Source organism: Hippocampus guttulatus, chromosome 9 (assembly GCF_054856545.1).
Source record: "Hippocampus guttulatus isolate MCC_2025c chromosome 9, RoL_Hgut_1.0, whole genome shotgun sequence".
In the NCBI taxonomy this organism is placed as follows: domain Eukaryota; kingdom Metazoa; phylum Chordata; class Actinopteri; order Syngnathiformes; family Syngnathidae; genus Hippocampus; species Hippocampus guttulatus.
In genome coordinates, this window is record NC_141269.1 from 20,883,760 (window position 1) to 20,910,716 (window position 26,957).

At 44.5% G+C, this 26,957-nt stretch overlaps 1 protein-coding gene across 2 annotated transcripts in view; it reads left to right on the forward strand.

Annotated features, from left to right (window-relative positions):
- The window catches only part of glra3 (glycine receptor, alpha 3), an 84,846-nt gene that overhangs the window by 49,162 nt on the left and 8,727 nt on the right, over positions 1-26,957 (forward strand). For both annotated transcript variants that reach the window (XM_086120775.1, XM_086120776.1), the window contains exons 5-7: positions 2,112-2,194; positions 6,681-6,818; positions 11,604-11,818. In XM_086120775.1, the coding sequence (XP_085976901.1) occupies positions 2,112-2,194; positions 6,681-6,818; positions 11,604-11,818 (436 nt within the window). The remainder of the gene's footprint in view (positions 1-2,111; positions 2,195-6,680; positions 6,819-11,603; positions 11,819-26,957) is intronic.

Here is a 26,957-nt window from a genome sequence, read left to right on the forward strand (position 1 = left end):
GGTGTGATGGTGAGTGCCAACGGTTGTTCGTCTATGTGTGCCCTGCCACTGGGGGCAACCAATTCAGGGTGTACGAAGACAGCTGGGATTGGCTCCAGCACCCTTGTGAGGATAAGCGGATTAGAAAATGGATGGATGGTTCCACTCGTAGAGGCATAGAGGAGTATCTAGATGGGGGTGGCGGGGGGGGGGGGGGGGGGGGGGGGTCATAGAGCAGTGGTGCCCACACTCAGCAAGTGAGCTACCTACTTTATCTATCTGTCTATCTATTTATTTCAAACGATATACCTGTACATATATATTGGTGGAGCATGCAGAACTGCAAAACAACTTAAATTTTGTACAATTTGTACATTTTATGTCCTTAGTTTACTCTCGGGGTGTTCACACGGCACACATTTGCTCCGGTGCTGCACCGATGTATTTTGTTGCGATATATCTTACACCGGAGCAAATTTTGTGGAGTGTTCACACGTACAAAGCCGCTGAGCGTGTTAGTCCCGGTGCAGCCCCGATGCAGCCCCACTTGCGTTCACATGGCAGTTTCTGCAGCGGTAAATCAACGATGACTTCAATGACACTCAGAAAAGCAAATATACAATGCGCTAAACAGAAAATCAAGAGAGGAAATCACAAAATAAATTCTATGGGGGGTGGGGGGGTTGTGAAAACACAACAAAGGAACAAACTACACAAACAACTCCGAGACAGTCCAGTCTCCTACAAAAGGAAAGATGATGTTTGGGGACTCCCCCCCCCCCCACCCCCCGTTCTAGTTGAGATGGGATAACCCAAGAGGCAAGGTGCTGCTTGCTACTGTTATTGCCAGTTGCCATTCTACTGTTATTGCCAGCCATCATGTCTTATGTCGTTATTAGACAAACAAATGACGTGTGAACGCTCTCCTGGGGCAGCACCGGAGCAAATGTTGCCGTGTGAACACCCCTTCTGATGACCTGTGCTGGTCAAGGAACGTCTATAACAAACACCATGTTCAAACATGAGGGATCCCTATGTGTACTTGGCAGCAGGACACCCTAGGCCACAGTTCAATGATCGACTTTGTGGTCAGCGTGTCTTTGTGTCATCGGATTTGCGGACGCACGTGTTGGACACTCGAGTAAAGAGGGGTGGAGCTGTCAACTGCAAGTGCTTTTCTGAAGAAAGTCATGACAAGGAACAAGTGAACAATCGTAAAAGAGACATTCTACCTGATGTCGTGTTTTGTACAAAATTTGTTCTTCAAGCAGCACCCCAAAAAGTCAGTTTCACCACATCGGCATTTTAACATTGTTCGGCTACAATGCATCAGTCGTTTTTCGCGCATTAGCAGCCAGCTACGTGTAGGGATGGATGCCGCAGACAATATTTTTTCTGGGTATGGTACCACCGAGCACAGATTCTCGTGATATCAAACGGTGCCATGTTTCAGTTCTGAAGCCCGTCTTTCTATGTTTAGTAACAACTTGCTAGCTTTGTGCCGTCATCGGGATGCGGCTCAAAAGGGGCATGTTGTATAGAGGTACTTACCGATATTCATATTTGTAGAGTCGTGTGTTGACAGCTAAAATTGTTAGTGAGCTAAGAGAACGCTTAATACAAAAAACAATGCGTCTGCACATGACAAATTCCAATCCCTCAAATTACCATGCAGATAAAAGCAAAACATTTCTACATGAATACCAGCACATTGGGGGTGCACATTAAACATAAGTATCGATAAAATGCATTAAATGGCGATTTTAGGTGGCATATTGTATTCAAGAGTGTTTTATACTTGAGAAATTTACTCATTAACATCATTTTGCAGTTGGAAAGCCAGTGCATTTGTTTCCATTCAAACACAATCTCAGTGGGTTAATTCCAAGTCATCCATGTGAACACAATTCATCATTTATGATTATTATGGCATACAAGTAATACTGTTCACAAATAATTCACTTCCAAATTCAATGCTTGAAGCTTTAGTGTGAATGCTTCAAGCTTGAGTGTAACTTTTTTTTCACTGAAACCAAATATATTTTCACCCAGGCCTTGTTTTCAGCTGACAGTTAAACCCTGTTAGTGTGTTTGACTTTCTTCTCACTCAAGCTCTTTCTGTGTGCTTTCAGATTAACGTTGACGCTGTCATGTCCCATGGATCTAAAAAACTTCCCCATGGATGTTCAGACGTGCATTATGCAGTTAGAAAGCTGTAAGTACTGGATATGATTACCAATGCAGCACTTTGAAATATTCTTCAGTACAAGGTTTCTTTTTGATACCTGTAAAACGATTCCTTGTCACTGTTAAATAATTTGCAACATTCCGTCAGTTTGGTCAACATGTATTGCTCTTCTTGTTGAAAATTTTTGTTTCTTGCTTCTGTTTAAACCCCATCATCTGGCTGTATTGTCACTGGCTGGCTGTGACTGTAGATGTGTCATTGTTTGTGACAGATGTTTATTATTGGTTTAGAATGTTAGGCTTTGTGGAAAAAGAGCACAGGACCCACACGCAGACACAATGAACTAAGAAGGATTTATTTAGCTAGTCGTGGGATAGGTCAAGGTGGCAGGAATCGAAGAGTAGAACAAAAACGACCAATTCAAGGAGAGCAGGGCGCAGGGGAGTAACGGCTGGGCAGAAGCGAGTGCGACAGGCAGGAATCGCTGATGAACTGGCAACGGGTGGCTGTTCAGGCTGGCTTTTATGCTGTAAGTGTAAGGTGCACCAATTAGCGAGATGCCCAGTCCACACTGAAAAAAGGAACAACAAAAAGGGAGGGGCGACGCCGTGGACAAACAACAAAACATACAAACAACTAACATAAAATTCATTTTTTTAAATTATAATTTTTTTGGGGGGTGGGGGGGTCTAGCTGTTGAATAGGCGACTGAAAATAAAATAACCATCATGAAATGTTATGGGAAGATCAATGAAAATTCCAACATTTTCTGCTGCAACAGAATCACTTTAAAAATAAGAGTCATAAGTTATGGAACTGGCTTTCACGAGTAGGGTTTGTCGTGGTAGAGTGGGACACATCCCTACTATTACTGGATGTTGCAGTTCTTTTGTCTTAACGGTTAAGTGCATCATTGGTGACTGTGTAAGCTTCTTAATATTGTGTTGACCAGAGATGGGGCACTTTACACTATTTTTCCAGACCGTTCTCCGTCTGCGACCTGGGCACCCTTCCAGTATCATCCCTCCTTATTCATAAAATAATCATCCTCCGTCTCAGTCCGTCTTTGTCGTTTTAAAGTGCTTCCCTCACTTACATTTCACCAGTCCATCCACCCCGCCTCAACTTGCGGTGAGACTTCTAATTTTCTTGGCTCTTGGGTTCGCGATGCACACCACCACATGTGGCAGGTTTTTCCGTAACAATTCAGCAGCTTGGAACATGTAAGTTTGAGGCCCTTCTCTCCTCTGAAGGCCACGAGTGGAACACATGGTGGCCCTGACAGGGCTCCTAAAACCACACTGGGTACGAGCCACGAGAACCATGCCAAGCTTTTGTTTTTCCTGGTTGCTGCCTCCCTTTTCACCATCTTTTTGATTCTTAACTTCATCTGAACACAAGTCCAAGTTCTGTCCACTGCTCATAATGTGAGACTGTGTGTGTGTGTGTGTGTGTGTGTGTGTGTGTGTGTGTGTGTGTGTGTGTGTGTGTGTGTGTGTGTGTGTGTGTGTGTGTGTGTGTGTGTGTGTGTGTGTTTGGATCGAAGTAACAATTTCTATTTTTAAACAGAACTCCATTTTTTTTCAATTGTGACCCTTCATATTTAAAGATCAATTTAATGAATTTTTTCATCATTTGAACAATCCAAAAAATAGATGTGTTGCCCCAAGTGGTGATTGGGGTAAGTGCAGCCCAAAACTAATTCGCCAAAACACATTCTCACAATCAACTACAGCCATGATGAAAGTTAACTTCTGACTAAAACAAAAAGGAGATAAGCAAGACTTCTAAGGATATTTATTTAACCCCTTGTGGATGTGACCCCAGGAGGTTTGTGTACCCTTTTGTTGAATCGATTGTCTTCATAACTTTTGTCTTTCATTTGTTTTGTCATGCCATTTGTACTTTGTTGTAATATGTTTCATGTCTGTGTTTGTGACCAGTTCTAACGGGTTGCGCACAAATCAACCCTGTATTTTTATGGACTTCATGCCATGCTTCATGCTACATCCTGAGGGAGCTACATTTGGATCACTATTCTGATTTAGTGGACGTAGTATTATAAATGTTTCATAAAGCGCTTTGTTACAGCTGCAGGCACTCTAAAAAGAAAGCTGTATTTTATTGTATTGTATTGTATTCCTTTTAGCCTAGCTCTATCTAGTGGATGCGGAGCACAACCACAGTCACGATTGTAGCTTCTATTATATGTGCCTTATAATGCAGTGCACCCTATGTATAAAAACCGTTTTAACATAGGCCAGGTGTGTCCAAAGTCGGTCCTTAAGGGCCGCTGTCCTGCCTGTTTTCCAGCTCTCCCAGGAGCAACACACCTGATTCAAATAATCAGGATCATTGTAATGCTATTTCAGAGCTGGCTGATGAGCTGATCACCTGAATCAGGTGTATTGCAGCAGAGAGAGATGGAAAACAGGCAGGACAGTGGCCCTCCAGGCCCGGAGCTGGACATGCCTGACATAGGCCATTCATTTAAGGTGTGCCTTATACGCTGCAGAAAATACGGTAATTGTTAATTCTCTTAATGCACATTTCCCAATATGTCATTCCTATGACTTGCTGAAATAATTTAGTGTCACTCTCTTCTCCCCTTAATGGGGCCATGTTCAAAAAGAGCCATATGGTTCCATCTTTTTAAAAAAAATCAAATTCATAAATTGGCAACCTAATTTCTGTGAAGGCACAGCATGACTACAATGGACTGAGAAAAGAAGGATCCAATTATTTGTCTTCAGTGATATTTCTGCTTTAGCCCTCTAACCGCAGCTTTTACCATCCATAGATGAACTCATCATAAATTATGTGTGTATGAGATTATTTTTATCTGAGATGATGCAGCTCACTCTGATGGAATGATGCTGAGCACAGGAAACACAACAACACACACGTTGAGAACATACTCATTCGTGAGAAATTTGATTTTGCTAACTCCACTTCCACTATAATTATCATAAGAATTCATTCATACGGAGTCTTCGAAATTGCACATGCTGTTTTGGAATAGGTTTAAAGGGGTTTGTGTTTTTGTTGTGTTCTCTGGCAGGGTGGTGTGTTTTTTTATGACTGACCTTGCTCAGGCAATTGAGTTATTTAGTTGTAATGTCATGATTTCATAGTTGTTTGCTCAACATTACGTTTAAAAAAAAATCAACAACGATTTGTAATATGTGATGTGGTAACACCAGAATTAAATGACCTCCCAGTCCAAGTACAGACACACTAGTAGTGACGATGGTCTCCACTGTCTTTTGTATTTTTTTTTCATTTTCTTTTTAGGTTTTGGTAGTGGGAGGCTGTCAGCACACATACTCTTTTAAAATACTTATCTGCTCAGACATGCACACACACACACGCACACAATAGAACCTTAAGAAACAAAAGCCAACTACATCTTTTGTGGATGGCTTTAGGCGAGTACCAGCTTTTAGCAGCTGTTCCGCTTTTTAAAAAATGCTCCAGAGAGCACTGGCTTAATACCATTTCCGAAAGCTTTCACCTCTTGCGCAGCTTCAGTGATTTCTTTTCCTTCTCTTTACCATTTTTAATCTTTATCAAGCAGAGTCATCCTGGTCAGAGCGTAGTCATTTAAATGATTATGTCAGTATAAACATAGCAGCGTGTTTAATCTGTCTCCGTCGACTGAATACAGATGCAGCTTGAAAAGAATTACTTTCCTCATCACAGTAGGCACGACAGTCGCATATGGTTTCAGCATACATGTTAACATATAGTCAATGTTTAGTTTACCTCTATAGTGAATGAAGGATTTTTTTTGTCATGCATACAACTGTAAGAACATCCCGCATGGGTTTATGAGCCACCATACAAATAATTCAAAACCATCAAACTAAAACAACCATTTCCTCTTTCTAACCAATAAAACGTGTCCGAGTAGTGCCGTATAATATTGTTACTGTAACAGTAAATCATCACGGAGTGTGTAAGACAGTAGAAAAGAGAGATCGACTTTCCTCGTCATTCAAGTCGCAGATTTCACACAACCTTGTTATTTTCAGGGATATTTTAGAATCAACCAGTTTTGATTACCATGGGGGAGAATACCCAGACCTCAACCAAAACCAAAGGTTTGGTTTTTCGATTAACTTGAATAAAACATACCAGAAGCCTTAAGTTCTCCTTGATCAGCATGTGTTTTCAGTTTTGGTTTTTAACAAGGCACTTGCTGTATATTTTTTTGCACACAGATTAGCAGAACACACACATGCAGATATATAAAAGCAAAGTGACGGTGTGCACAACTTGTGACTTGCACCTGACCTGAGTGTTCATTGACTTGCCCAGGGCACTCTTAACAGTCGTCAGGATGCAATCTGACAAGCATCTGTCCAACCACGAGTTATGATGTATCTAGTCTGCAACAGAACTCAAAACTGTGTCCTGGTTCCGAAAGCCAAGTCCTTACAGATGAGCTCCTAGTGCCCAGCACCTTAAATGAAAATAATTTAACCTGTGTTTTTTGTATTGCCTTTTACAGTTGGTTACACCATGAATGACCTGATATTTGAGTGGCAAGAGAATGGACCGGTCCAAGTGGCCGAAGGACTGACGCTCCCACAGTTCATCCTTAAAGATGAATCTGACCTCAGATACTGCACCAAGCACTACAACACAGGTAACACACACACCCATACATCAAAAAATATTTTACTCATCAAGTTGAGGTGGGATCCTGAAAAAAAGTAATACGGGAAGTTTCCTATTTATCCCGAGACATATATTACCAACCCAGTCGCTAAATAGAGAGACCATTTCTATTTTTCAAGAATTTCAGTTATTTCAATGATTGTACTTAAAACACAGTTGTACTTTTTAAAGTATTCCTAAGTGCCTCTTGTCACTCTCTGGCGAGTTTACTGTTACACCAAACGCATAAAGAAGATAATTGAATATTCGGAAATTATCAAAGGATGTTACGGTTAACGATAAGTGTCCAAACAATTACTACTCTAACGCACAGGCTGCAGCAACAAGTAGAACCAGAGCATGCACCAAAACCCACGGGCATACAGTATATTCTCTCTGCTCTGTGGGAAGATTGACTTAACTGTTGGCTATTAAAATATTGGGGCCCTTCTCTGCCTCTTCTTCTTGAAGTTATGACTCAGAATCTCAACTATTAGACTTCACTGTTGCATGGCAGGTTGTGACACGACACGGCACTACACTGAGGGCCAAATTCACTCAAAGATTGCGTGATTTTCCCATGGTGCTCTTCAGTAAAAATGGAGCAAACAGCGTCTAATCCACAAAGCACGCACAGATGGTGCAATGCGTCAGTAGCTGAGATACGAAGTGGAACGCGTCTCGGTGCGCTGTTGGTATTAGCGCTTATTTAAAGGGAATATGCCTATATTTGGCCAAGAAATTTCCCATCTTAATCCCAGTGAGCCTCATTGATAAAAGTCTAATTCACTAAAGCCACCGCTAATAGCCACACCCAGTTTGAGTGACAATAATAACGGCAACAAAAAGGAGTAAAACCAAGACCAGGGCAAAGTGCTGCACTAACTTCAGCCACCATGAACAAGATGTAAAGGGAGGAGCTAGAGGTCAAAATAGATGACGAATACTTTGAGGCGGACTCTCGAGTGGTTCTAGGTTATATTAAAAATGAAGCCAAGCGATTCCATGTCTTCGGCACAAGTTGGCGTTCCTCTCTGGAAGATTCATTCCAATGGTCATGGAAGCAGCGATTGCAGCACGGAGAAGGCATCAACATGCAAAACATGCACGTGAGCAAATATTTAGAAGGAGAAAATCACTTTTTGAATTGTTGACATACTTCATGATATCAAGGATAACATTGGGCCTGCCAGGCAAAGGTCCCATGCAATACCTGGTTTACTTCTCTCACCGCTCCAGGTTCTTGTGTCTGGCACTTATCCCTGGTGCGTTTGGCCTATCAAAATCACCCATCAGCAGTGGGAGATATAAACAGCAACCTGTCATAGGTAGACACATCACATTTCCACAAAATTGACTGGAGAGTAAAGGGACAAAACCCTTTTTTAATGTCGCTGGCTTCCGTAATGATGTGGGTCAGATTGTCTGTCAGCACGAATGGACAGCCATTTTGCAACAGTGTCAACATCCTCACAAATGTGGTTACCAAGCTCCCTGGGTCTGTACATCACAGTTATATTTTTAGGAACAGTATTCTGTATAGAATGATGCAAAACACGTATAACAGCCGGATAACTGCTGCGTAAGACACAGATTTTGAGACGTTTGTGCCATAATGTTGATCGCAAAGGTGTTGGAAAACATGCTTATTATTTATAATATTAAAGGTTACAGCAGCTTCCAACTGCAGGCGTGGATGATGACTCTTGTGCGGAACTCACCAACTGATAGTGAAGAAGCTTGCAACCAGGCACAGGCAGCGGTGATTGAGCGCACTTTTAGAATTCTAAAAAGCAGATTCCAATGCCTGGATCGTAGCAGTAGAGAAATGATATCCAATACCCTGCAAGTGTGCCACATTACAGTGGTGTGCTGCATCCTCCACAACGTAGCAATCAGAGCTGCCCTTCATCGTGAGGAACTGCAAAATGTCCAAAGTCCTTGAAGCAGATGAAGGGAACGAACCTGCCCCACAACCTCATTTGCATGCAGACGAATTAGGCAGGAATGTCAGACAGAACATTAGTCAGCATTTCTTCCAATAGCCCAATGCATTGTGTTTTCATTTCTGCTGATTCTGAAAGTTGTCTTTCAATGCTGTCAAGATGCCGAGGAATCAGGAGGTCCAGGATGGTGGCTTCGAAAACGCACTCCAGACAAATTAAAGCAATTTCTTCTTTTGTGAGAACACTTGGGAAACACAAATGTTGACAAAAATGATTCAAAAACTTCTATTAAATGTAAAACATCAAAAAATAGCAAAAAGTAAAAGGCAGTGAGGACAAATGATCGAAATTGGCAATATTTTTTAATACATTGATATCAGTATTTAACTACTCTTAATATTAATATAGTCACTGATGGTGTAGTGATAAACACGGCTGACTTGTGTGTGGGCAGCGTGTGCGCGGATGTGGTTGTAAATGATTGTTCGTCGATAGATGTGCCCTGAGGCTGACTAAGGACCAGTTCAGGGCGTAGTCTGCTTTTGCCCAAAGTCAGCCCCTGACCCTGTACAACACAGGTGTCAAACTCAAGGCCCGGGGCCAGATCTGGCCCACCACGTCATTTTATGTGGCCCGCAAAAGCAAATCAAACATGTCCACTTCCATGATGCTTGCTAAAATCTCTACCAAAATTTAAAATTCTCATATTTAATAAATTAGAGACATATTGTAAGCATTTTCTTGTGATCAAACCCCTCATTACAGAAACTTAAACAATAGTTGAATAAACCGTTATTATTGACTCTTTTATATGGTTTCAGTCATAACGGCCCTCCAAGGGAAACGATAACTAAAATGTGGCCCGCGACAAAAATGAGTTTGACACCCCTGCTGTACAAGATAAGTGGTGTTGAATATTAATAAATAATAATAATATTGTAGATGAATATTTAAATTAATATAAATAAAAATGGCACAGTGGTCGATCTGTTTCAGACGTCCACCTCACAGTGCAGAGGTGCAGGGTTCGATTCCGACTCCGGTCTCCCTGCGTGGAGTTTGCCTGTTCTCCCCTTGCCTGTGTGGGTTTTCTCTGGGTACTCCGGTTTCCTCCCACATTCCACAAACATGCGTGGCAGGTTAATGGAACACTAAATTGTCACTAGGTGTGATCGGAAATGGTTGTTCGTCTATGTGTGTCCTGCGATTGGCTGGCAACCAGTTCGCGGTGTCCCCCTCCTGCTGCCCAAAGACAGCTGGGAGAGGCTCCAGCACACATGCAATCCTCCTGAGAATAAAGCGGTTCAGATAATGGATGGACGGATGAAACATAGCCTACCATCAAAGACCTGTGAAACACACTCCTGTGTCAATTCCCTCCAGGCTATAATATTTCTTCGGTTTGTAAAGTTTGCTGGATCATTTATATTGTGTTAAGGGCCTGCTCTTGAGGTGGACCCCCACCATCTGAGCAGCTTGTGAGGTGTAGTGTGATTTTTTTTTTCTTCTGTCCTCTGCATCAAATCATGCCAACTTCTTTTGCATTCCGATGGCATGCGTTTGGAAACTCCCGGGGCACTGACAGATTCGGATATCCATTCCAAATATGGTGCCTTCCTGCAGCCATTGTATTTCTGGCCTGGACCCCAAGCTTGTATTCTGCAAATTTAGCTTTGCTCTTCCAACCCACCACTGTTCTGCCAGCGTGTTCTTGGTGCAAAGCAAGCATTTATACTTTGCAATTAGGTGCAAACTGTACTCAGCAGTCAAACTTGCTGTTTTTGTACTGGAATATCATAATCATCATTCTTATATACTGTACATCTTTATTTATGTAGCGCTTTCACAACAGCTACAGCTGTAACAAAGCGCTTTCCAGAACATTAACATAAAATAATAAAAATATTAGAGCACGTAACATAAAACATGGACAATCATACAATTGTAACAACTATTCCTGCCTACGCTTTGTTGTTTGACGTAGTTATAGATGAAAGAGGAGAGAATCAAAGTCTCTTTTCACAAGTGGATCAGAGACGTCATGCTCACAGTGTGCATAACGTCCCCCACGTCTGCTTTATGCAAAGTTTGAAAGTAAACAAGAAGCTGCAGCGTCCAGTGATGAAAACAGAGATTGGATTCACTTCACCTTTCCATTTATCTCCGCTTCAATTCCAAGTGCCGTTTCTCAGTTCAAAATACACACACATCCGCGCTCCATGCCGACGCTCCTCTCTTCAGCCTCGGCTCCACCAGCCATCAATCCAACCGCACCAGCCCAGACTGTCCAACAGCGCAGACATCTCTGCTGAACAAAAGAGGGCTGTGAAAAATGCTGCCCATTACAGGCGCAAAAAACACAAGTGCCCCGGGGCTGTCAAACACGGACCCCCCCGCCCCCCTCCATCAAAATCTGTGTTGGCTGCCGAGAAGGCACAACGACTAAAGATTCTTCTCCTTCGCAAAATTATGTGGCCAAAACGCTGAAAAACACTCCTCAACGGGTTTTGTTAATAGACGATAAGATGGAGCAAACCGCGGGTGCAAATGAAGTGCAGTCAAAAGTACGATCAATGGGTGGAGTTCATTCTTTGTGGATTCGGCACTGAAAGTGACTTACAGACTACAGACTTAACTGTATTAAAAAAAAAAACTACCTTTAAAATCTGTAATAGCGCAGCGCCTTACTTCAGCTGAAGTCCAACGTAAATACGAGCAGCAGTAAATTACCAGAAGCTGACATCTCCAGATGCAGCTCATTAAAAAAAAAAAAAAAACTCATGTTATACAAACAAAAAAATGTTTGCTGTCTATGTGTGATGTTGCAGGTAAATTTACTTGTATTGAAGTGCGGTTCCACTTGGAGCGTCAGATGGGCTACTACCTGATCCAAATGTACATCCCGTCTCTGCTGATTGTTATTCTGTCCTGGGTCTCCTTTTGGATTAACATGGATGCGGCCCCGGCCAGAGTGGCGCTTGGCATCACTACTGTCCTGACAATGACAACACAGAGCTCAGGCTCAAGGACTTCACTGCCAAAGGTCAGTTTTGGAACTTTTTGTTGTCAAGCTTTTGTTTGGTTGGCTTTCATTCAGATACTTCACGCTCCTCTTAACATCTGGGAACAATTTGACGGTTAGAATGTGCTGAGAGAACAAAAGAGGAGGCTCCGGAGCTGGAGGATGGAAGACGAGGAGTACAGGCGCTTGGACAGGGCAGTGAAGAAGAGTTGCAGGAAGGATAAAAGACAGTGGCTAGAAGAGAAAGCAAGAGAGGCACAGGAAGCAGCCGAGAACAACAACACGACGACCCTATACAAGATCGTGCGGGAGCTAACCAACTCCAGGAGCAGCTCTAGCGTGCCAATCAGGAGCAAGGATGGCAGGACACTTCTAAGCGACGAGGAGCAAGAAGCAAGATGGCTGGAACACTTCAGGGAGGTTCTCAACCAACCAATGCCTCCCGTGCTCTTCAATTTCGATCAAGAGACACCAGCTCCAGCTCTAAATATTACATCGAAAGAGATATCCGAGACTGAGGTTGCCAGAGCAATCAAGGGCCTTAAGAACAACAAGGCACCGGGACTCGATGAGGTAGCTGCCGAGATGTTGAAACACGGCCAAGACGCTGTTGTGGAGAGCCTTACCCACCTGTTCAACCTGATTTGGCATGCTGAAGAGGTTCCTGCCGACTGGAGACGTGGGGTCATTGTCACGCTTCCTAAGAAGGGAAACCTCGCAGACTGCAATAACTGGCGGGGCATTACACTGCTGTCAATCCCCAGCAAGGTATTCTGCAGTGTCCTGCTACATCGCCTTAAAGATGAAGTGGATAACATCTTGAGGGAAGAGCAAGCCGGTTTCAGGAAAGGAAGGTCTTGCGCCGAACAGATCTTTACCCTTCGAAACATCATAGAGCAGTGCCAAGAACTTCAGACACCACTCATGATCAACTATATCGATTTCAAGAAAGCCTTCGACAGCATCCACCGGGAGTCACTGTGGCAGATCGTCCAGCTGTATGGTGTACCCCTCAAGTACATCAACATCTTCAGGTCATTGTACCACAACTCAACCTGTTGTGTCAAAACCAACAGTGGCACAACTGATGATTTTGACATTGTCACTGGTGTAAGACAGGGTTGCATTCTGTCACCCCTACTCTTCATCATCATAATTGACTTTGTGATGAGGAAGTCCATCACAGGGGAAGAAGTTGGTATCAAGTGGGGAGGGAGCAGACTAGCTGACCTGGAATTTGCAGATGATTTGGCTCTGTTAAGTCACACCCAGCCCGCACTCCAGGAGTTGACCAACAATCTGCATGAGCACGGAGTTAAGGTCGGTTTACGAATTAGCCAGGAAAAGACCAAGGCCATGGCCGTCGGACAGCACCAACACCTTCAACCACTCACTCTACACCAACATGACATAGAGTACATTGACAGCTTCACATATCTTGGGAGTAACATCTCAAATACAGGTGGTGTGGAGAAAGACGTCAACAGTAGACTTGGTAAAGCTGCGGGAGTGTTCCAACGCCTCCGCAACATCTGGTCATCGAAAGCCATCACTACGACCACCAAGCTACGCCTCTATATGTCAGTGGTTATCCCAACAGCGATTTACGCCTGTGAGACATGGATGAAGACAGCCAACATTACCAACAAGTTAGATGTCTTTCATCGGCGTTGCCTGAGATCCATCCTGAGGATCTCATGGAGAGACCACATCACCAACGAGGAGGTGATGAAGAGGGCAGGAGTGGCTGAACTGTCAGACATTGTCTCTGAAAGGAGAAGGAAAATGATCGGCCACGTACTCCGGCTGCCAAGAGAGAGACCGGCAAGTGTGGCCATGGACTGGATGCCAGAGGGTGGAAAGAGGAAGAGAGGTAGGCCAAAGAAGACGTGGAGACAGACTGCCAAAGAAGACCTCAGTGAGATGGGTGTCAGCTGGCATGGAGCAAGAAAGGTCGCCAGTGACCGGAACAAATGGAGGAGGCTCGTCGCCCAATGTTCCAAATAGGAGCGGGCGGAACTAACTAACTAACTAACTAAGAATGTGCTGCATTACTCAAAGTACGCTATTTATACTGGCAGTCAGCTCATATGAATGGATATCCAGTAATCAATTATTAAAGACAATCACTCTCATGAATGTACTGTGCATGAGCTGGTCAACATGATTACATGACAGTTGTGTTGCCTTATTCAGTTAAATTACTCGCGATGTGCATCTCTTTGTAGACCAGACTGACAAAGCTACAAAACTACAAATCCCGAATATGTATGAAAGTACACATCAATAATATAGGACTTATTTGATACTGCGTGTGTTTTAAGATATTTTACACTTTGACAGTAAGATTGTGGGAGAGGCAAGATGGCCAACAGTGTGCTGATGTGTGTCTTTGACCCTTCCGTTGCATCGGCTTCATTTTCTGTTTTTGACATATGGTGCTACAGTTTACTGACTGAGTCTCTGCGTGTTTATGATTGCAAATCCGTATTAAATTTTCAACACGAACTCAGTGATTCGGGTGCATTCGTGCATGCTCGGGAAAAGACCTTTCGCCCACTCCTGGCAGACATCCTTGTTAATTCTCTTTCGCGTTCACGCCTTTCATTCATGGTGAAGGTGGCGGCGGTCAACTGGTAAAACGAAAGCGAAAACCGTTTTCATCCGCTGTTCGTTCCCGAACGCATGAACTTACTCCATCGTGGTGCTTCCTGGATCCTGTCGATTCCTGCTTTGTACAGGTCATTGTTTTTCCTGTGGAGCTTCCACTTTTGGTTGCCTCCATACTCCAGCTTCAGAGGGAGTTTCCCTGAATCCGCCGATCCGAACAGCTACCTGGAGTACTTGCATTGTTAATTGTTCAGTCTTTGATGAACAGAAGTTTTACCCTAAGGGAGTTCTTCCTTGGACCTGGATTTCCTCGATCTGACAGAGTCTTGGACTGGCACTGGTGAGTGCAGCGCTTTTGAATTGTTGCCACCTTAACTCCCCGACGACTTCAGGCGGAACTGCGATTGTTTTACAAACAAAATGTAAATGTAAGCCATTTATTTTCTCCAAATCCAGGGTTGGCGCTGGGCTCAACTGTATAAAAAACTTGTAGCCACATTCGAGCATAATTAGCCATGACAACGAATGTTAAGTGGCAGCGGTGACACCTGTTTCATCGCTACGTGCGTCGCTCATGCTTGTGTAGCCACCCTAAGTGCAGCTACTCAGTTTCACCCTTCTAGTGGGTTGTCAAAGAACAAATAAATCAACGTCTCTCAAGTGTATCAAATTATCCAAATCTATTCGAGTTAGAGTGCACTTACCCTATGTTGCAGTGAGATTGGCAACAGCAAGCTCTATTTCGAATAAAGGGAAACTTCCAACAGAAATAAGACACACTGGCAGAAATTTAGAAAAGGTATATTGAGTAAATATTTACATAAAGAGTAATCGGGCAACAAAAAATTGTGAATACACTCCTTTAGCAAGAATTTTCGCCAACTCTGAACAAGAATTGAAAAAAACCCCCAAGAAAAAGTACAAATACGCTGTACTGTATTTCTAATACTGTTCAGAGTCCCCCTCAATGCTGAGGGCATTCAATGAAATTTTTTGCAATACAAGTTCAAGGTTAAGTTGTTATGGGTTCCGATTAGGGTTGGTATCAGATCTGACCCATGAAAAAAAACGTCTGAGGTCTCAGATAAAAAAAGATACTGGGTTCGTCCCAAAAAAAAATTGGAATCCTTTTAAACTGTCCTACCACCCTCCAGGGAAACGGGTGGCCATGAAGTCCAAAGTGTCTTTCATTGACATCCCATGGTGCAGTTCAATCCTTTGATGATTCTATAAGTCCAAAAAAAACAGCCTGCATGAAATGCGCAAGGCATTCACTCAATGTGGCTAATTCTCTTAAACAGCTTTTACTTCGAAACAAGGCAATGTGGCGATAATTGGCCAGGGAAAATAAACAATTCAGTAAATCTAGCTCACATGAAGGCCACAGCGGTATTCGCCGTGAGCATGTTAGCTTAGCTCGATGCTAATGCGCTTGCAATGGAGCGCACGTTTAGTTGCAATGGTTTAACCTCCTTTTATAAGAACACAGTTATATCTTACATCAACAAAAAACAATCATTTTCAACAACTTCATTCCTGACTGTTTTTTTATGTTACAAATCGAACGCTGGAATGCTAATTGCATATATCCAACTAAAAACACTCACCAGGAACGTTATCTCCTCTAAACGCTTCTCTCTCCTAGGCAAAAAAAAAAAAGATTGCCACAGGTTCACAGGATTCAATGCCACTACCTTACACAGGTAGAGAGGTTCAAGGAACAGCTTTCGTCTATCCAGAGCCGTTTGTCTTTCGACCCGCATGGGAAAGTGCTAGGAAGTTCTCTCCCTCACGAACTTAGGTCATCGTTCGTAGCGCCGTGGTGCATTTAAGATCCATCAGAAACGTCAGTATCGCTAATAAACATCACGAACCTGAGTCATCGTTCATGTTAGGCTTTGTGAGAAATGAACACAGGACCCACACGCAGACACAATTAACTCAGAAGGATTTATTAGCCAGGAGTGGGATAGGTAGAGGTGGCAGGAATCGAATGGTAGTCAAAGCAACCAATTCAAGGAGTGCAGGACATAGGAGCGTAACGGCTTGGCAAAAGTGAGTGCGGCAGGAAAGATCACTGATGAACTGGAAACGGGTGGCTGTTCCAGCTGGCTTTTATGCTGCAAGTGGCGGATGAGCTGAAGACTCACAGGTGTGTAAGGGAGGCAGGTGCACCAATTAGCAAGGCGGCCCAGCCCACACCGAAAAAGGTAAGAAGATTGGGCAGACCGTTGGGTGCTGTCCAGGGCCTGGCAAGTGTTTTGCCAAACCCTCTTACACTGGCCAATGTACTCTTGGACTGAGGGTACCTCTATGTCTACTACCTGGGAAGTCAAGAGGCGGGGGTTGATAGCCCAAGGAGGCCTCAAAGGGAGAGACACCAGTCGCTGAGCTGGCCAGGCTGTTGTAAGCATATTCCACCCATGCCAGATGTGATGCCCATGAACAGGGGTCCTTCACAGGCATGCAGCGGAGGGAGGTCTCCAACACCTGGTTAGCCCTCTCTATATGACCATTGGACTGAGGGTGGTACCCAGAAGACAGACTGGTCCCCGATTCAATAGATTTACAAAAGGCCCTCCACATCCGTGATATGAACTGGGGGCCCCAGTCAGAGACTATGTCAAGGGGGAGGTCATGCACCCTGAATACTTGGTTGAATAAATGTTTGTCAGTTTCCAAAGCCGAGGGGAGTTTATTGAGGGGTACAAAATGAGCTGCTTTGGAAAAACGGTATACAACCGTCATAATAGTGGTTTTGCCTTGGGATGGTGACAAACTTGGTGACAAAGTCCAGTGCTATGTGAGACCAGGGTCTGTGGGAGATTGGCAAGGGGTGGAGTAATCCAGCTGGGGCCTGATGGGATGCCTTGCTGCGGGCACAAGTGGTACAAGCAGCAACAAACTCCCGGGTGTCTTTCTCCTTGCCAGGCCACCAGAACTGTCTCTTGAGCAGGGTAATTGTGCGGTTGACTCCCAGGGGGCATGCAAACTTAGACGCATGAGCCCACAAGAGGACTTGAGAACGAACTGACTCGGGGACAAAAAGCTTGTTCTCAGGGCCTGTACCAGGATCGGGTTGCTGACGCTGTGCAGTCCTCACCACTTCTTCGATCGCCCATGTCAGGGAAGCAACAACACATCTGGTTTAAGGATGGTCTTGGGGTGTTCAGTGGGCTTCTCAGGGGAGAACTGGTGGGAGAGTGTGTTGGGCTTCGTGTTCTGGTTTCCAGGGTGGTATGTGCGCGTGAAGTCGAAACGGCTGAAAAACATGGCCCACCGGGCTTGACGGGAGTTGAGGCGTTTTGCGGATTGTAAGTATGCCAAGTTCTTATGGTCAGTCCATACCACAAACGGCAACTCAGCCCCCTCCAGCTGTGGTCAACAAGTCTTTAGGTTGATTAAAGGCCACATTGGCCTCTTTAGACCAGCAGAGTGGCACAGAAGAGGACGTGAGTCTGGTTAGTTGTGAGGCCACCTTACTGTAATCCCGAATAAAGTTCGCAAACCCCAGGAAGCGTTGGAGTTACTTCCGTGAGCTGGGGACTGGCCACTCCTCCACGGCCCGAATCTTGCTTGGGTCAGCTCGAACCTGTCCCTCCTGGATGATGTGGCCCAAAAAAGACACTGTGCTCACCCCAAACTAACATTTCTCTGCCTTGACCAAAAGCCTGTTTACCAGCAACCGCACCAGCCTCACATGAGAGAGGTCTTCCTGTGGGTCTCGAGAAAAAAATTATATGTCATCCAAATACACGAACACAAAATGGTTCAAAAAGTCACTGAGCACATCATTAATCAAAGCCTGGAACACAGCGGGTGCATTGGTTAAACCAAAAGGCATTACTAAGTACTCGATGTGGGCAATGGGAGTCTTGAAGGCAGTCTTCCACTCATCCCCTTTCTTCACACGCACCAGGTGGTATGCATTTCGGAGATCCAATTTTGTAAAGATTCTTGCACCCTGTAGGAGCTCGAAAGCAGAGTTCATTAATGGCAGTGGGTATTTGTTATTCACCGTAATGCTGTTCATACCTCGGAAATCTATACAGGGCCTGAGTGACTTGTCCTTTTTGGCAACAAAAAAGAATCCCAAAGGTGAATAGGAGGGCCTAATGAGTACGGCTGCCAGGGATTCTGAGATGTAGGTTTCCATTGCCTCCCTCTCAGGTCGTGATAGATGGTATAACCTACTGGCTGGGAGGGGGGCGCCAGGTAGCAAATCATTGACAATCGTAGGGTCAATGAGGTGGAAAGGACAGAGCCCTCGTGTTACTGAAGACTTCCCTAAGTGAATTGGGAATTCAGGAGGAATGAGGGACAAATCGGGTGAAGGGAGACGAGTGGGGTTAGGAGCAAAGGGGGGACAAGACGGACTGCAGACAAAGAGTGACAATGAGTGCTCCAACCAATGCTCTTGTTCAAGGACCAATCAATATGTGGGTTATGCAACTGCAACCAGGGGTAGCCAAGCACTAGAGGGTTATGTGGAGCCGAGAATATCTTAAGGGAAAGCTTTTCGTGATGGTTGCCAGACAGAACCAGCATGACTGGAGAGGTCCTTTGGCACACCTGTGTAAGACCACACTATCAATACCCACGGCAGGAATAGGTGTCTCCAGTGGCTCCAGTACACACCCCAACTGCTTAGCGAGTTCAATGTCTAAGAAATTGTCCTCTAACCCCGAATCAATAAGAGCCTGGAGCGGGAAAACAGATATGTGTAGTGTGGCATGCACAGATAGGCGGGTGGTTAGGGGAGTTTTCACAGATAGGGTGCTCGTCAGGACTCCCTCTTCTACCGACGAGCTCCCCCTTTTGGGCGGGAAGGACAGGTGTTAACGTAATGGCCCGGTTTACCACAGTACAGACAATCACCAGCCCGTATCCTGCAGAGGCGCTCTTCTGAGGTGAGCTTGGCTCGACTCAGCTGCGTGGGCTCTTCCTCCGCAGGGCGGACTGAGAGCTGGCCTGATTGGTTCGTGGACTGTTGGACCGAAGATGTCCTTCATTTTTGCCTCTCACGGAATCTATTGTCTATTTTCATGGTGAGAGAGGCTAGCGCGGGCAAGTCGGAAGGCACATCTCTAGTTGCCAACTCGTCCTTTAATCTTTCGCTTCGACCATCGGTGAAAGCTGCCCGTAGAGCTGTGTCATTCCGCCGAGCCTCAGTTGCCAGGGTCCAAAAATCCACAGAGAATCTGCCACAGAGCGGTTAGCTTGGCGCAGCTTCAGGAGTCGATTTGAGGCGTCCCCAGCAGAGTTTGGGTGGTCAAACACAGTCCTGAGTCTCGCAACAAAGTCGGGATTGGTCATCTTGAAAAACTCACGGTCTGTGCTCAAGGCTTCGGCTCATGCAAGCGCCCTTCCTCGAAACAGCCCAATGACATAGTTGATTCTTGCGGAGCCAGTTGAGTCGGATAGAGGGTGCTGTTGGAAAACTAGTCCACACTGGAGTAAGAAGGCTCGACATTTTTCTCCAGAGAAGGGGTCTGGGTCACTTACATGAATATCCCGGCAAGCTGTCGAGGCAGGTGTCACTTCAGCCAGTGAGGGGGGCCTGGAGTCTTGAATTTAGGAGGCCAGCATGGTGACCTGACGAGAAAACTCAGAGATATGGGCAGAAGCAGCCTGGTTGCTCCCCACTCGAGCACAGAGGAGTTGGTCGTGTTGGCCAAGCAAGATCCCTTGGCATGACAGGGCCTGGTGCATTGGGTCCGCTGGGTCCATTCTTGGCCAGTTCGTACTGTTAGGCTTCGTGAGAAATGAGCACAGGACCCACACGCAGACACAATGAACAAAGAAGGATTCATTAGCCAGGAGTTGGATAGGTCGAGGTGGCAGGAATCGAATGGTAGTCAAAGCGACCAATTCAAGGAGTGCCCGACGTAGGAGCGTAATGGCTTGGCATTAGCGAGTACGGCAGGAAAGATCACTGACGGCAACGGGTGGCTGTTCCGGCTGGCTTTTATGCTGCAAGTGGCTGATGAGCTGAAGACTCACAGGTGTGTAAGGGAGGCAGGTGCACCAATTAGCGTGGCACCCAGCCCACACTGAAAAAGGTAACAAAACAAAAGGGAGGGGCGACACCATGGACAAACAATGCATTAGAACAGTTCGGAGTGCCGTGGTACATTTAAGATCCTTCGGAAACGGCAGTATCGTTAATAAACATCACCTTAACAGAAACTAACAATGACATGATAGTCTTAACAAGTCTGGGTCACACTTGCACACAGCAGAGACTTTTTTTTTTCAACACGGCAGGGGAGTGATTCATTGTTTTATGCAACTCTGGAGCAATGTAGTTTGTTTTTGGTGTGGAAACTGTATGTAAATATTTGCGTTTTCATCCAGTCTGGGATTGCAACGGAAGTGCTAACTACTCATGCCCGCTAGCCTGCTGCCTCTGGCATTGGCTTGAAGCAAGGTTGTGATCATGCTGTAAACCAACCATGTGAATCACTGCCCGCATGGGGGCTGTGAGATTACTGTATCTCATTTGTATTTGGCCATTTAAAAAATATACATTTTATTTTTTTATTTTTTGTATATGGATATGAATGTTTTGTAGCCAGGGTTCTTCCCCAGTGCAATTTTGACAAATTGGATGTGCACCCTCCAAGGACTCCAAAAATAGTGAGTACGCTGAGCTGCTGTTGGTCACATAGGCACAAACAACAGTCAGCCACCCCCACCCCCACCCCACCCGAAGTTGGAGGGAGGCAACCCTCTCGTCCACCGGTGTGAACACCAACATACAGGCACCAAGCCAGGAGGCAATGTGTATGCCCTCACCTGCTCTATGCCTCTCACCATGGCCAACTCCAGAGTGGACCCTCTCGAGAGGGCTGGTACCAAAGCCCAGGCTGTGTGTGGAGGCAAGTCCGACTATATCCAGTCGGAACATCTCTGCCTTGCACACCAGCTCGGGCTCCTTCCCTGCAAGAGAGGTGACATTCCATATCCCTAAAGCTAGCTTTTGTAGCCGAGGTTTGGACCACCAAGGTTCCCAGCCAGTTCCCTTCGCACCCGACGCCTTTGGCCCCTCTCATAGGTGGTGAGCCCATGGGAAGGGGGATCCACGTTGCCTCTTCGGGCTCAGCCCGGCCGGGCCCATGGGTGTAGGCCCGGCCACCAGGCGCTCGCCAGCAAGCACCACCTACAGGCCGGGCTCCGGAGGGGGGCCCTGGTGACCCGTGTCCGGGCAAAGGAAATCGAGGTCCATATATCTGACTCATCATAAGGGGTCTTTATGCTTTGTCTGGTCCCTCACTTTGTGACCCTGCCAGGGTCATGAAGCCCCAGACAATTTAGCTCCTAGGATTATTGGAACACACAAACCCCTCCACCATGGTAAGGTGCCGGCTTACGTAGGGGTATAGGCATGTATATGATTTTATACAGGTATTACCTTTGGCACAATGGTGATTTAATTTCTAATGAAATATGAGTTATTTTGGTGGCTGTTTTTTTGAACCCAGAAGAGACTTGGTTCACTAAAACTCCACCTCTCCCCATGTGGCTGCTGTGCCCCTTTCCTGACGTTGTACTAAAGTGGGCCATAGCCAACGCCAAAACAGCAACAACAGCCAAGGGGAAAGGGGACACACGGGCGAACTGCTCTTTCAGACGCATAACATCCTCTCTCTCAACTGCTCCCTCCTGTCTGGTGAGTGGTGTGAAACATTCAAAAACACTTGGCAGTAACATTGCTCAGCAAAAATAACATGACGTGTTACCACGAGCAACACAGGTCTTAAACTTCTCACAGCCAAAAACTTATTTTCCCTACTTGCGCATTTTGTAATATAAAATGTAACTAAACAGTTCTTGTCACTGGCCAGATTAGGTGCAAAAACAACCACTTCGTGTGCAGCACTTTGTATGAAGATGTGGTTGTTTCAAAGGGCTCTATGAATAAAGCTTTTTGAGATGTATGCAGTGATATCCATGGCTCTATACTAACTCTTCACCTGGTATCACTGGTGTTAACAGCTTTCAAAATTGGTTGCACCAGGACTTAATTTGGTTGCACCCCTTTTATTTTATTTATTTATTTATTTTATGAGTTGTTTTCATTGGTGTGTTGGGATTTTGTATAAAGAAGAGACTGATAGTGACTATTTGCAAAATGTTTTACCTTGAATAGGATGTTTATTTTGCATTTAATAATTTAATTTACTTAATGGCAGTATAAACGGATAAATGAAACAGGCAAATACTGGATGTCTTTATGCATTGATTAATTAGTTATTAGTAAATATTAATTATTGATTGATTTGCTAAAATGTATCGTAGGTACATCAAATTTGAAATATAAGCTTACTATTCGTGTTACCTCTACTTATGTAGTTAATATGTTCTGAAAGAAATTTCTTAACTAGAAGATTTGTTAAGTAGAGACGTGTTTTCCATGTAAATGCCCTAATCCATTCCAAGCCCCCCAAAATTCAGACATAAATGTTTTATAAAGCATAAAAATGCATCGCAACATGTAACAAATACATTTTACAATTAGATTATTGCACAATAAATGAGAGCTGTGCATAATGTATAAAACAAAAAATTAGAGTAAAGAATAAAAATTATGGTCTTTTATATTTTAACTGCATCCTCATCGTTTTTTGCCTTCTCTCAGAAGTTTTTGCCTGGCGTGTTTTTTAAAGAACTGATCCAAGGAAGTTTGGCATTTTCCTCTCTTTTGCTGTGATGAAGGTACGGCAAGGCACTTTTTTTCCGAAAAAGGCCCGTCTCGTCACAATTAAAAAACTTGCTGAGCAACGTAGCCTTCATCAATCACCAAGTGTTTGAATTTTTTGCACAAATTCGTCGTCCGCTTTGTGGTCGGCCTCACCATACCAAGCAACAGAGAATTCCAGTCCTCTTTTTGAACTTCTCAAACCACCCACGCGATGCCTTAAACTCCCGGTGTTCTCTTGCCGATGTTCCCTCCCTGCATCCTCCTTCACAAGGTCATTAAAAATGACAGTTACCTTTTTGCAAACTATGGCCTCAGTCACTGTGTCACCAGCCATCTCTTTCTCCTTTAGCCACATGAGTAACAACTTCTCCATCTCATCCTTCACTGCCGACTTCCTCTTTGAAATTATAGCGAGGCCTTTAGAAGGAGTTCTAGCTTTTTTTGCTTTCTTTTGTTTTAATAATGTGGCGATTGTAGATACATTACGGCCATATTCTTTGGCGAGATCTACCAAACACTTCCTTTTTCATATTTTTCTACCGTCTCTTGCTTTGCTTGTGTGGACAAAAAATATATATTTTCTTCTTCATTTCTTTTCCTCTTTTCTCCATTACTTTCTTGGTGTCTGTCGTGGATACTGTAAAAGTTAATAGATTTACGTTAAATTATCGGAACACGTCATGGCCCGAGGGGCGAATGATGACGACGCAGCATTGACACAGATCTATCTATTTCTCTATCTATCTGTCTATCTATCTACCAGTGGTTCTTAACCAGGGTTCGATCGAACCCCAAGGGTTCGGTGAATGGGTGTCAGGGGTTCGATGGAGCTTCTGCCATGGAGGTTAAGACACACCCGACTCAGCATGTCAATTACTTATGACACGCCCGCTTGGCCATCACTGGCTGGTTCATTTTGTGCACAATTAAAAAAAACGATACTTTATACTTAGACTAATTATATTTCCTTTTTTCTGTTTTTAATAAATGTGTTTTATTATATATTTTGATTTTTTCCCTAATGAAGGGTTCGGTGACTGTTCACTTCAACTGGTTGGGTTCGGTACCTTTAACAAGGCTAAGAACCACTGATCTACACACATAGACACATACTGTCGAGGTCCCTCTTAGCCAATGGGATGCCAGGAAGATGCTCGGTAATAGCCAATGGCAGAGCAGCTATAAGTTGCATTCAGGAGCTACGAGCAGCAGTCCATGTTGAATTTTTACCTTTTTTGAATTTCCTTTCGTAACAAGAGGCAATATTTTCCTGTTGAGGCATTTCGTAACTTGAAAATTTTGTTTGAAGAGACATTCGTAAGTAGAGGTACCACTGTATTTCTTTTAAGGGCATACTTCATTATTTATAGTGGTGTTCACACGGCAACATTTACTACGGTGCTATGCCGGCGCTGCGCCAGTGGAGCGGTCACACGTGCAAATTGATCTACCTCAGGGAGGTGGTTTAAAAATTTGCTCCAGAGCAAATGCTCGTTTGCGGAGCAGCACCAATGTAAATTTGCACGTGTGAACTCTCCAATTTGCTCTGGAGCAAATGCTCAAGAAGAGTTGATTACGTACGCCGAGAACGTGTTTCTTTCGTGCTCTGTCGGACTTCCGTCATGTGTTTGTTTAATAACAACACAAGACATGGCCGGTAACAGTAGCAAGCACCTCTTGGGTTATACCATCTCAACTAGAACGGGGGGAGGGGGAGAATAGTCCCCAAACGTCATCTTTCCTTTTGTAGGAGACTGGACTGTCTCGGAGTTGTTTGTGTAGTTTGTTCCTTTGTTGTGTGTTCACAACCCCCCGGCCCCCATAGAATTTATTTTGTGATTTCCTCTCTTGATTTTCTGTTTGGCGCATTACATTTTTGCTTTTCTGAGTGTCATTGAAGTCATCATTGATTTACGTTTTCGGGGGCGGTCACTCTCGAGCAGAAGGCACGGAGACCGAGAAGGAGAAGGACATGCCTGTCCAGACCAGTAGTCGCTTGAGTTGTGTATACGTTTTAAAAAGAACCAACACGACAGCTCATTTGTTTTCTGTCGTTTTGCTCCGCTGCAGAAACTGCCGTATGACCGCAAGTGGAGCAGTACCGACGCTGCGCCGGTGCTGACACGCTCAGCGGCTTTGTACGTGTGACCGCTCCACAAAATTTGCTCCGGTGTAAAATATATCGCAACAAAATACATCGGTGTCGCGCCTGAGCAAATGTGTGCCGTGTGAACACCCCTTATTTGAACACACTGCCTTCGTTTTTATTCTCGTCTGGACATAGCCAATCTCACACTCTTACGTGGGGATGTCAGTGTCTCCGTCGATCATAAATGATATGTAGGGGGCGGCGATGATTTTCAGACTGTGCGGACTGAACGACAGCTCGCCGACTACACATGCACCAGAGCAACGAAAAAGTGCTTATACAGTATGTGGAGATATCCAAAAATTTACATCCAATATTGCATCAAACAACAAACACAGGAGCTCTTTGTTTTGGCGGGGTAAGGGTTCTTTTGCGGGGTCACGACTCAGATTATAAATGTGCATGCTTTTCATAATATTCAATGTTTTGTTTAAGCAAAAACACATTGTTTTCAGTGGAGACATTTTTGTTTTATTTCGCCTAATATTTGGATAAAAAGGACATTCTACAGCTGTAATTTTAATACCATGATAACGTGATATATTTGCTAACTGTTAGCACATCGTGAGCCCATGCCTACTTTTTGACACACCCACGGCGTAGAACCTGGAAATGTGCGCAGGCACCAAAGAGGTGTAATTATTAAAGGCTGCGGCTGGGTGTAAATCATCAACATCGATTTTTGCTGAGACTTGTGAACGTTCTGTCAAATCCATTTGGAAAATAGTTCACCAATGTGTTATGTTCACTGTTCTGTCCAACATGCTACACTTTGAAGTACAGCGTGGTTTGTTTTTTTTTCTTCATGAAATAAAACCAATAGGAGTAGTTTAATCACAATTCTGTGGTTATGACTGAATGCATATTTGAAGGTTCTTCAAGAAAGAAAAAAGGCGGTGCGCCTGCTGGTCGCTAGATCAGCGGTGCCCTGCATCCTTCCTTGCGCCACCGACCAGACGAGTCACAATCATATTTGCTGACTGACACAGAAGCAAATAAAAACAAATGATTCAATGTCTAACTCAACTTTTTTGTGAGTAAGAGTGGTCAGGCCTGCACTTGGAATGCACTGATATCTAATGTGACATATCCAGTATATGTTTGGCCATCAGCGTCATGTGGTTGAGGACACACACAGTCTGGCCGTTGGGCAGTGTACAAGCGGTGGTGAGCGTTATGGCCCAGGTGTGCCTCATACCGTCACAACGACTCAAAATCTGCACTATGATTTTTGCTGGACTTTCTACAGACTGTGCAGAGCAGATAAGTGCAGTTCTTCAATCCATCGGAGTAGGCACGCAGCATGCACACGGAGCCAGATTTGTCAGGGAACACCCACAGTTTATGGTTGCTCACCCCGAGGGCGTACCTGGCATGAGAAATGCACGCTCATGTAGACGAAATAATCTCGCTTTCTGTTTTGAACGGCCGGCCCCTCACATGCTGTACTACGATTTGCATAAATGTGTCTTTGTTTGTTTGTTTTGTGCCGAATAGCCTGAAGGACCGGTGGTGAAAATTAAGAATGTCATTGTTGTAGATTTACTTGCTGTTGTCTTTTCAAACAATCTAATCTGATGTCAAGGATGTGTTGATTAAGCACACTGTTCATCTGTTGTGTGTGAGAGAAAGAGCCCTTCAGTCGTCTTCTGGTATCTTGTATGCATGAGGAAAAATCTGACATGGAGCACTTTGTT